This window comes from Cinclus cinclus, chromosome 16 (assembly GCF_963662255.1).
Source record: "Cinclus cinclus chromosome 16, bCinCin1.1, whole genome shotgun sequence".
NCBI classification, from domain to species: Eukaryota; Metazoa; Chordata; class Aves; order Passeriformes; family Cinclidae; genus Cinclus; species Cinclus cinclus.
Window position 1 is genome coordinate 15,107,117 of NC_085061.1, and position 11,641 is coordinate 15,118,757.

At 43.2% G+C, this 11,641-nt stretch overlaps 2 protein-coding genes across 2 annotated transcripts; one reads left to right on the forward strand and one right to left on the reverse strand.

The window, feature by feature from the left end:
• Window positions 1-2,666: 2,666 nt before the first annotated feature.
• On the reverse strand, window positions 2,667-4,188 carry TMEM186 (transmembrane protein 186). The gene is made up of 2 exons (XM_062503801.1): window positions 4,154-4,188; window positions 2,667-3,509 (listed from the first exon to the last, which is right to left on the reverse strand). Exons 1-2 carry the CDS (start codon window positions 4,160-4,162, stop codon window positions 2,772-2,774), a joined length of 747 nt encoding a protein of 248 aa, XP_062359785.1. The 5' UTR covers window positions 4,163-4,188; the 3' UTR covers window positions 2,667-2,771.
• Window positions 4,189-4,229: 41 nt separating this feature from the next.
• PMM2 (phosphomannomutase 2) lies at window positions 4,230-10,026 on the forward strand. Its single transcript, XM_062503530.1, has 8 exons — window positions 4,230-4,295; window positions 4,489-4,600; window positions 5,471-5,547; window positions 6,062-6,153; window positions 6,844-6,943; window positions 7,392-7,467; window positions 8,595-8,710; window positions 9,746-10,026. The coding sequence occupies exons 1-8, from the start codon at window positions 4,230-4,232 to the stop codon at window positions 9,848-9,850; spliced, it is 744 nt and encodes a 247-aa protein (XP_062359514.1). The 3' UTR covers window positions 9,851-10,026.
• Window positions 10,027-11,641: the final 1,615 nt, after the last annotated feature.

The following is an 11,641-nucleotide window of genomic DNA, read 5'->3' on the forward strand; positions in this document are numbered from 1 at the left end:
GGGTTCCATCAGCTCTGCCCAGCCTGCACTCACTGCTTCACAGGGCACTGATGCCCTCAGCCACACCTACAGCACTGCAAGTGGCACTGAAGCCCTTGTCCTCTTGTTCTCATCATGGATGGGTTTTAAAACTTTTGACTTCTCTTACAAGCAGACTTGTACAGAGAAAACTCTACCCTGAAGTATATAATGTGACAAAGCTTAGAGAATCATGCAAAGCACATTCTTCCACTTCTGCCAACAGTCTAGAACGATTCCAGATTATTTTACCATTTGCCCAGAACACACAATAGCCATTAATTTATCTATTATAACTGCTACACAAATACTTGAGGTATTTTGTAAAACTAAAGCAGAAATGCCATTATCTGGTATCAGAGCCACTACAGTGAAGGCCTAGTCCTAACTGCACATTTATAATGCAAAGTAATTCTATTTTTGTTCTAATAGTATATTCTAAGTCATCCATACTTCAGAGATCTTCTAGAAAGCCACAGAATTAAAAAAAAAAAGTGTCAACAGTTCATTAATTTGTTTCTCTTCAGAGAATTGTTTTGGATGTCTCTTTACCATTTGCTATGAAGGCTGACTTGAAATAGATCTGGTGCCTTTCTTTTTCTTGGTGAGCATCTGGATTTTGTTTACTAAGTTTAGCTTTTTGTTGTGCACCAAATAACAGGGACCACAATGGACTTTTAAATTTGCCCTTTCAGGACCTGACCACAATTTTTTAAGTACATAATAAGAGACAGGGAAGTTAAAAGATTTACATGTTTAATGTGAAAAGGTTCCTTACCTGCTTTGAGATGTGTTAATTATGGTTTTCCCATTTTCAAGTACTGGTATTGGGAAACTCAAGCACAGTCACTTCTGCCAGCCTAAACCCAGTAGGATTTCTGTAAACCTCTGCAGAAAGCAGAATTCTGGTGCCAGCTGGGCAGAACTTGAGCGGGTTTTTGAACAGAGGTTGTAGAAATCTGGGGGAAGGACCGGTAAAAATTGTTGTTCAACAAAAACTTCATTGTCATTGCTGTCCTTGTAAGCATATTATCAGCAAAAGGAAAGTCAAACCAAGAACTGGATTTCACAGCATTTTGGGAATTAGTTTGTTCAACATATCAGTGCAGTAGTTATAGTGAATGTCTCTAGCAAGTCTTGTACTTTTACAGAAGCAAAGGTCCAGTAATTTGAAGTCTTACCACATCTTCACTTTTATTATGACTACTCTAGGTGTTTTTATAATTTTTACTGACACTCAGTAACTGTATAATTGTGTACAACATGTTGATGAAATCGTTAGAGAATACATAGAAAGCACTGCAGCTGAAGCATATAAAGTTAATATTGTTTACAGCATACTGTGGACAGTGCCAAATAAATGTTTAAACAAATACTTAAGTACACTTCATGGTGTAACTAGTAACTGTACACAGATTCATAACAAATTACATCAATCATGTGTAATCAGTATTCTTAAATAAAATATTTATAATTGAACTTCTCCAGGGCTTTTCATTTTACACCCAATGCATGCCTAAACCAAACCATTAGTGCATATTAAATACATTCTGATAAACCTCCAAAATCTCAGTGTATCTGTACAGCCCACTGTATCTTGCTGCCATGGTGTTTATGGCAAGGAATATTTGGATTTCTTTTGATATTGCCATGCTACACAGTGTCAGCCAAAAATTAAACTCATAGAATCCCATTAGGAAAAGTTCAACATGAGAAACAGTAATTCAGAGTTATTCCGTGCACTAAAATGGAAATTTTACTTAACTGCCTTTGCCGATCCGCCAAGAAACAGAGGTTTCACTTCACATGAGGAAGAAATAAGGAAAGAACACTCCAGTGAGAGCCAGTTTATTTGCCAGTTTCATATGAAGTTAGAACTGGAAGAGGGGTGTAGGAAGTTACCAGACAATTCAAAAAATGTGTTACGTGTTATAGGTGAGAGGTTTGGTTCTTTCTTGGGTTTAAATTCCTCATTTCTACTGATGTTTTGGAAAAGGAGAAATCATACCAGTACCAAGGAGTAAGAGCACAATCCTTCACGGAGACAACTGCTGCTTTTCCCGTTCCATTGAAGAATGGCAATTTCTGTAAGAGGCTCCTGAAATATTGTCCCAGCCTTTAACTTAGCAGCTGAGCTGCCAGTCTCTTGCAGCACACACCCTTGTTAAACCCAATTCCACTCCCATCCCAGAGGACCCTCCTGAGGCCAGGACAGCCCACACACCTTCCCAGTTCCCTCAACTGCATTAACACATGAGCATGTCCCTCTCTGATACCCATCATATCTATCTGGATGTACCAGACCAGCTTTAATTTCCAGAGGCTTCCTAGCCAACCTGAAATTTGCTAAAAGAAACACTGAGTTTGAAGTGAGGATGCTCTGGCAGCTCCTGCATTTTATTTCAAGAGCTTTTTCATGTTTCATAACAACCAAAGAGGCCAACTGCAACAAAAAGCCAGGGTCAGCCCCATTAATTTGGCCTCCTACAGCACATTCCAAGGACAATTCAGGTCTGGAATGCTGTGACATTACTGAATCCAACATGGAACAGACACTCCTGACACCATACAAAAGCTACAAGACCTTTAATCCAGCGGGCTGTGCTTTACCACTGTGACTTTCTACACTGGGTACACTTACAGCAGGCTTTACACAGGAAAAGGACAGAGATGTGTAGTTTGATACATTACTTAAACCTCATGGAACAACAAGCACACTGAACATGCAACATGGAAAATCATGATCTGCTGTGTCACACAAGTTCTCCAAATATTTGAGTGAATTTCTGTCTGTCTACAATCTGGCCATACTTAATTGTAAAATACAAAGTATCTGTACTGTTATACCGTTTGAACTGGTGAAGTAGCTCGTCCTTGCTATCTCCAACTTCATCCAAAGTCACCACTGTCTCTATGGGACAGTAAATATCATTACGTCTTCCCCAAAACGTCAAGTGGGCCACTCTGACAGTTTGTCCTGTTTCACTTAAGTAGATTAATCCAATAATTCTTCTGAGAAAGTAGCTCATACCATACAACATTGCCCCAGCAAAGACAGCGATGCCAGTTGTGTAGAAGAGGATATTCTGAGACACCTGGTCCTGCAGGTAGAGGTAGAAGATGGGAGGCAGCATGATCATGGAGGTGGCAGTCTGCAACAGCTTCAGTCTTGACAGGACCCTGCAGTACTTTATCCCTGGGAACCTGTAGACCAGTTTGAACTCTTCTGGGCTCCCATTCACAGCCTTCTGTTGGACCACAGCAGCAGGGTCCGAGTGGGACAGACACACAGACAGCTGTCGCGGTCTCCTGAGATAATTGCTGACACCATGAACTCGCTGGGTTTGTGACTGCAAACACTCCCACGAACTAAAAATCCGGGGCAGGCCAGCATCTTCCCTTCTCCATGACCTTGTCCAGAGCGCCTTCTCTAGACATCTCCCAAAAGCTGGTGCCGTGCAGACTTTAGTCCTAACTGTGCAGAGCCAAGCCTGTAAGGTAAGAGTCCCACAGGTCATCATTTGAGCCCTCTTCAAAACCCAATCAGAGAACTCAGAGCTGGTCCCTCCGGCACCTATAGACAGCAAAGCACGAGCCCCTCGCTGTAACCTTACACCAGTGCTCCGATAGGAAACTGCTGTTTGTGCTCGCATCTCTCCCTGCAGACCGTGAGGGAAAACTTTGCTAACACCGGTGATATCAGTGAGCTCAGTGACCGACCCTTACACACCCCCTGCCTCTCGCTGTCTGAGCGATGGCCCAGCGAAAGCTGCTTCTATCTGGTGAAATCCGCAACTCGTTGAATAACCACTTGAACAGCAATTTTAGGGAAACAGAAAAGTGGACGAAGCACGGTAAAAAGGAGGAGAGCGCGCCAGGCCGAAGGAGGGAGCAGAGGCTGGGAAGGCGCAGAGCTGAAGGGAAAAGGCAGGAGGGAAACTCCGCGCTGCCCCCGCCATGCCGCAACACCCGCGGGCACGCGTCTGGGCAAGGACCCTCCACCGAGCGGCCCGCGGCGGGACGGACATAGGGACGGAAAAGGGGAAAGGGATGGAGATGGGGAAAGGGGGGAAGGGCACGGAGAAAGGGAGAAGGAGGGGAACGGGGACCAGCCCGCCCTACACCCGGCCCTCACCGCCGCCATGACCCCGCCGCCTCAGCGCGGCTGCGCCCCGGCCCGCGCGCGGCCCGCCGGGAGCCCCAGCCCGGCCATGGCGCCGCCGCCCTCAGCGCTCTGCCTGTTCGACGTGGACGGCACCCTCACGGCCCCGCGCCAGGCGAGTGCGGGACGGGGCCGCGAGCCCGCGGGGAGCGGGCCGGATCGCACACCGCGTCCCGCCCGCGGGGCCCGGCGTGTGCCGCGGGCTCTGTGGGCGCGCCTGACGCTGCTCAGAGACCGCGCGGTGCTGCCGGTTTGTGCCGATCGTCGCGGCACGCTGGCAAATCTGACGGCTCTGTTTTGGACCCCAGAAAATCTCGGCGGAGATGGCGGCGTTCCTGCAGCGGCTGCGGCAGAAGGTGAAGGTGGGAGTGGTGGGCGGCTCGGACCTGGCCAAGATCCGCGAGCAGCTGGGCGAGGACGGTAAGGGCCGGGCTGATGCAATCCTTGCTCGGGACCCGCGGGGCAGCCCTGAAGGTTGAAGGTTGAGCCCCGCTCATCCCCCTCCTCCCTCGCGTCCCTGTGGTTGTCTGCCTGGTGGCGGTGGTTGCCCTCCGGCTCTGGGGAGCTGCTGACCGGCGTTTGGAAAGCGCAGCCTGTTTGCGCTGTACGGGTATCTCCATAGCAGAGTAGGAGGTTGTTGCTAGTGGTGAAATCCGGTCTCGGTGGCAGAACCTTGGGGGGGCTTTGTTCACTGTGGGGGTTATGGTGCAGTGATGGACTGTTGCCTTGGTCTTTTATCCTTAATGGCCTTTATTAATTGGTGCCACGGATAGCCTCCCGTAGTGCCCAAACAGCTCGGAGTTTGTTTGCTTTCCGAGTGATCTCCAGTAAACGGCATCATCTTGTGTTGTGCTGAGACTCACAACGCCCACACTTCTGTGAAGATTAGTGACACTGAGGAAACAAACCTAAAAGGGCAGTATTTGACTTGCTCTCTAGCCAGGCCGTGTACCAGGTGTTTGTAGTATTTGAGGTGTTTGATAATTTCTTTACACTTAAAGCAAAGAGTAAAAAAAGAGAGTAAAAGAGTAAAAAAGCAAAAAAAGTATGTGTCTAAGTAAAACCACAGGTAAGTCAAACAAATGACTTTGTGTGATCTGAGGTGTGCTTTAATCACAGTGAGAAATGGGACTAGCATTAATCTTGTGCTTGACACTATGAGGAAAACATGAAACTTTCATGCTTTAGGAGCTAATGTTTGCTGTATTCTAACCTGTTTCACATTTAATACGATTCTGCATTATGCATATAGGGGAAATGATGAGTTACTGTCTTTTTGCTTGTTTGCAGTGATTGAAAAATATGACTATGTATTCCCAGAAAATGGCCTGGTTTCATACAAAGATGGGAAGTTCTTGAGCAAGCAGGTAGGTGTGAAATTTCCTATGGTGGGAAAATTGAAATTTTCTAAACGGTATTTTTATTTATTTGTAGTCCTCTGTAATCACCCTTCCAAAGACCAAAATTACTGCTGCCAGTCCTGTTAATGGATCATTCATTTGGCATGTAATGTTTAACATAAGTAATGGAGAGTGAACGTTTAAAAGAGGTCCTGGCTGAATTTGCTGCCTTGACCAGTGGTCCCAGTTTAGGGCTGCTGCCTGTGGCACACAGTTTCCTTCTGAAGCAGGTACACATAGGAATCATATTAAAGGACAGTTTGGTGTTATAAAATGAACAAAAAGAAAAATGAGAGCCTTTAGTTGGTACCATGTGAGCATCAGCTGATGTTACTGATTAAGGAAGTTTACTGATGGAAGGCATGTTTGTTTCTCTGTGGCATTCACCATGCCTGATTATCCAATGTCTGTGTTTTCCACGTGACTTGCTTTTAGAATCTCAAATTCTGGACCCTTGGTTGAATGGTGTTTGTTTTGTTAGAGCATTCAGGGCCACTTGGGTGAGGACATCCTTCAAGATGTCATCAACTACTGCCTGAGTTACATTGCAAAGATTAAACTTCCAAGGAAGAGGTATGTGCACACAGTCACCTCAATGTGGCTATGTTCTCCATGGGGGATATAAAGCTCAGATCAGGGTGCTCTGCAAAAAAAATGAGTAATTTCTGCTTAGGGAACAGCACTGTGTGGAACAGAGCTCCAGCCATGCATACAAAGACAAGTTCCCAGCCAGAGCATGGGGTTTTAAATGCTGATTCAGCCCTTTTATGTCAGAGAGAAGGAGATTCAGTTTTGAAGTAGGAGTGTTCCTTTGCCATGTTTGGAATTCAGCAGCATGGTGTTTTCCAGAGGTGAGAAGTGCAGCCAGACCAGCTCTGTGTGATGTGTGAGGTGCAGCTGCTCCAGACCCTGAAATGTGTGATGTGAGGCAGGGCAGGACACTGCCCACATTGCTGTGAATTTTGCAGCTTCACCCCAAAACTGACAGCCTGGCCTGTCAGGCTCTGAGGTTGATGGGATGCTCCAGTCACACTTGCTAAACTAAATTGTACTTTTGAAAGCCAGTAAGGATGATGTTGAGGTTGCCAGGTTCAAAGTCCAGAAGACTTACTGGTGCCAGACGTATCTGCATGTTTGGGGTTTATGCATACAATGAGACAGCTGATTCCCTTTAGAATAAATGGAATTTTATTGTGATATTTAGTGTTTTGAGCAATTTCCTCGTCTCTTTTCTGTCTTGTTAATGAATGAATTCCCTTGCAGAGGCACTTTCATTGAGTTCCGAAGCGGGATGTTAAATGTGTCCCCCATTGGAAGAAGCTGCAGCCAGGAAGAACGACTTGAGTTCTATGAACTTGATAAAGTGAGTTACAGCTCTTGAAAAATACCTAGCTCTTCTGGAGGAGGCAGTTGTGGTCAGGCTATGATTTTTAAAAAACTTAGATAATTTGCAATTTTTTTCAGTTTAATCCTTTCCATGTTTTAACTAATTTCCTCGTTCAGACCTCATGCAATAGACAGTGTTTTTTTGTTGGAATAGCAAAGATTACTTGCAGAAAAGTGGGTTTGGCTTATGTTTTTAATCCTATATCCAGGGTACTGAACATCCTGCTTCTCTTCATGGGGTTTCTAAAAAGCCCTGACATAGGTAAAACCATAGTTTCTTGGTGTTATCTATAGTGTAACCAGCCTGAGTCGATTCAAGTCAATAAAGCCATTCTTTTTGGAGGTGTTTATGGATTATCTTTTCATTGGTAGATCAACACAGCATGTAACTGATGTTTGGTTTTGTTTTCTTTTTTTCTTAACAGAAGGAGCATATAAGAGAGAAATTTGTAGCTGATCTACAAAGAGAATTTGCAGGCAAAGGCCTCACATTTTCAATAGGTAATACTTTAAAAGAATGTAATTTAAGACATCAATAATTTAAATTTCATTTAAGTCATACTCTCTTATGGCTGTGACATCCCATCTCGTTTGTGTGACAGGTCTGTCTGGGATGGTTGCAGGCAAGACTGAGCCTCCTTTTCCTCTGAGGCTTTTATTGGGACATTTTAATTGAAATCCATCAACAAAGAGAACTTCATTTCTTGTCATCAGTTCATTGTCCTTTAATGTTGGTTGTGTGACTGATTCTGCTCATTTTGGAGGATATTAGATGCTTTGGATTAGTCAGGGTTGTTTCTGTGAATCAGTTTTGATCAGAACTACTCCCTCAGTGCTGTTTCAGTTGCCCTTGGTTCTTCAACTGTACCTGCCTTGTGTGGGAGGAAGGAAAGAATCCAAAAGCAAGTGCAAGCTTAAGGGAAAAAAAATATAATAAGGGGGAATTAATTTTTGATGATTTTTTTTCTTTTTTACACTCTCTTCTAATATACTACCACACGTCTGCCTTTTATTATTTTTCAGAACTGCAAAGTATCGTTGGTGTTAGTGCTGAAGCACTGAGGCATAAGTGAACTGTAGTGCAGCTCTCCTCTCCTCTCTTTTATGTTGTAATGTTTTGGACCCTGCTTCAGCTAGGAATTATGCTCTTAGGTGTTGGTGAAGGCCAAGGGCTCAGAATTGGCAGAGCTGTTGTCCTGTTAGGGGGTGCTGAAAGGGCTGATTTCTTCTCTTTTCTACTCTGAAAGCCTTAGGAAGTCTTTTGCTTACGTTTTTATGGCTGTACATATATCAGTGACTGTGTATATTTGTGTCCTTTCTTTCTAAAAGTAAAGTGGTTAAATGTAATTCTTTTTAAAAGTTCATTTAGATAGCAGTGAGTATTTGGAAACATGCTCAGACTTTGTTGAATGGATAAATAATTTCTGAATCACAGCTCTAATAATTGATACCCTATAAAACACTTTCTGTATTCGCAGGACTTAACTCCAGAGTCTCACAACATTTCTGTGTCTTCTGCGAAGCTCCCTCTGCCTAAAATCTTGCCCAGTTTAGGGTTTTTTTCACTTCCTCTCCCTTCAGAAATACATTCTTAAAGTGATACAAGTCTTGGTTCCTCTCTCTCCTAGGAGGGCAGATAAGCATCGATGTGTTCCCAGATGGCTGGGATAAAAGGTACTGCTTAGGAATTGTTGCCAAGGATGGATACAAGACTATTTATTTCTTTGGAGACAAGACCATGCCAGTAAGTACATTAGTTTGATATATTAATTTGACAGCTGCTGTAATTAAGCCTCAAGGGACTGTAGGTTCTAACCTTTATAACCTTAGTCCTGAGAAGAGCTGAAGTCAGGATGTAAACATGTGTCCATGTTTACCTGGCTGCAGCTGGGAAGTTTTCCCTCTGTTTCCTGAACTGAACTCAGGGTTCTTGCCTTAAGAGAGGTTGTTTTAAAATTGAACTTCTCTCATTCTGTTAAACACCTAGGTGACATGACTGTGTGAAGCTGATTGTCCTGCTTGGACAGTGTAGATTGATTCTTCTTGCTGGCTGGTGTTTATTAAACATATTTATTTCCTGTCTTATTTAACACTGTGCCTTTGCTCACTACTCTGTCTGTGTCCACCCTGGGGAACCGACCAGAGTCTCTTGTCCTCAGCATAGGGCAAAGCTCTACAGGGCAATTCAGAGGCTTTTAAAAGTCCTGAACAGAGAACTGACAAGAGCTGGTGAGGGCAGTGGCAAGCACAAGGATTTGCTTGAAATTAAAGCTGTCTGAATATGGCCAAGGGACAGTGTCAGGCTAAGTTTTATAAGAAAAGGATTAGTTTTATAAGAACTCACAGTTAAAAAAAACACCCTTAATAATATAAAAATAAAACTCTTAAGTTACACATGACTTTATAAATTTAAAAAGGTGAAGTTTTATAAGAAAAGCACAGGCTTGAATTTTATCTTTCCCCAACATCAGCTGCAAAAGTAAATCACCTGTCCTTCTGGCACAAAGCTTACAGACAGTTCATTTTAAACCCTCTAAGTGGCAGTGCAGCAAGTTCCAGAGAGTTGAAGTGATGCTGATCGTGTGAAAGCAGTGTGGCAAACAGAAGTTGGGAGTGAAGCTATGGATTGCTTTGCCCATACAGGGGCAATGCTGGTGTTTACTGAGCCTAGTCACTGCAGGCCCTTGGAAAAAGTCCATCTTTCCCTGTTTCCCTTCATGGGTCCCTCGTTGTGACTATGCTTTATGTTAAATAAAATTAAATCCTCTTCTACTTCCAGGGAGGGAATGACTATGAAATTTTTACGGACTCCAGAACAGAAGGCCACAGTGTCACATCCCCACAAGATACAAGAAGAATCTGTGAAGAGCTGTTTTTTAAGTAAAAGACTTTCAGAATTCACACTTCCACGACTGTTAAAACAGCAAAATAACTTGAAACATCATTTTCATTCTGTATTGTTTTTTTGTAATTGGTCATGAACAGCAGGTGCTTTGCAGGTCAGTCATTACTGAAGGGAAATGTTTTAATTGAAGACCCTTTGCTGACTGGGGGAGCACATCAGAGCTCATTTAGCACCATCTTATCAGCTCCCAGTTGCATAAGTACATTGTTTTCTTATTGTTTGATTGTGGGGTTTGGGTTGGGTTGTATTTTGGGTTGGTTTTAGCACACATGTAAACTTCCTTAACTAGTTAATTACGATTTAGGAAGGGAAGGAGAGGTATAATCTGCCTCTAGTTGATTCATGGTCTCAAAATTGGCTTGCAAAGCTTAATCCCTAGTTGAGGCTGTTTTTTAAAAGATGCAGTTGGGTTTTTTTTAAATACTTACCTTGTGCTATATGAATTAACATGAATTATAAGACAGTTGGGATTTTCTTATCTAAAACTGGAAGATGAGTACAAGGGAGAGGTTTTTGAACCCAAAGCCCCTGACTGCCATCCCTGGGAATGCTGGACCAGCTGGTGCCAAAATTCCTTCCTCAGGATGGATGTGGTGCCAAGGCAGTCGGGTTATGCTACCTACACTCTTTGCAGACCAAATCTGTGAAATAATTTGTAAAAATTAATTAAAATAACTTCAGCACATTAGCAAAATATATTTCTGCTACTTTCTGATCATTTTTTAAGATTCCTGGTTAAGGCATTAAGGGTAAGTATGATTTTTCATACTTCAAAAATGACCTGAATTATGTTTCTGTCAAAATTCAAGTCGATGCCTGATACTCTGTAACTGTTAATATTATTTTTGTCATCTGGCATTAGGAAAGTAATCTTGAATAGGAACGGTTTGAATTAGTCAAGGAGAATAAAATCTGATCTTACCATGAAAATAATACTGTTGCAGTTTGTGATTTTGGTAAATAAAATACTTAAAACCAGACCTGTTGCATGCTACCTGTCTGAACAAAGAAATGAGTAATTTGAATCTTTCCATTTCCAGGGTCGTGGGCTACTTGCACAGTTAAAAAGCAGAGAACAGAATCTTTGTGTACCACCCAAAAGAGCTTACAAAAAAAGGAGAGGAAGCTGAGATGCACCTCATGCACCAAAACTGTTTTGTCTTCTAGCACACTTCTTCCTTAGCTAATTTCTGTTTTAATGGGAGTGACTTAGGACCAGAAACATGCCTGGTATAGAATTCTCTTTGAGGACAGACAGTTTGTGCTGTGTGTACTCCTTGTCCTGTACCTGATGTCCTGGTTATTTTACTGCAGGGTTGGTTGCTGTATTGGCAGAAAGTTACCAGTGCAAAATATCCTGTGCAGGACCAAAGCCAGGTTCGTTTTCAGCCCCAAAGACAACATTTCTGGCTTCTCTGTCTCAGGAGCCTCCTCTGACATGTCCTGGCCTTACTATTTCCTAATTATTCTGGTAACTGCAGTCAGGGGGTGTGAAAACATTTCCTTAAATCAAACGTCACTGCACAGGGGTGCATGTGCAGGTACCTGCATTCTCCTCTTCAGCACCAGCTCCCCAGGCAGCAGACTCAAAACACATTAAAGCACTGAAATGGTTGCATTTATTGTAAAGAAAGCAGGAAGTGATATTCCAACAAGCTGCACAGTGATAATCCCACCACTACCCAAGCTTATGGGTCATGAAAAAAACCAAACCAAACCAAACCCCCACTACACCATGGTGTAACACAGGTACAGCTAAGGGAAAACAAG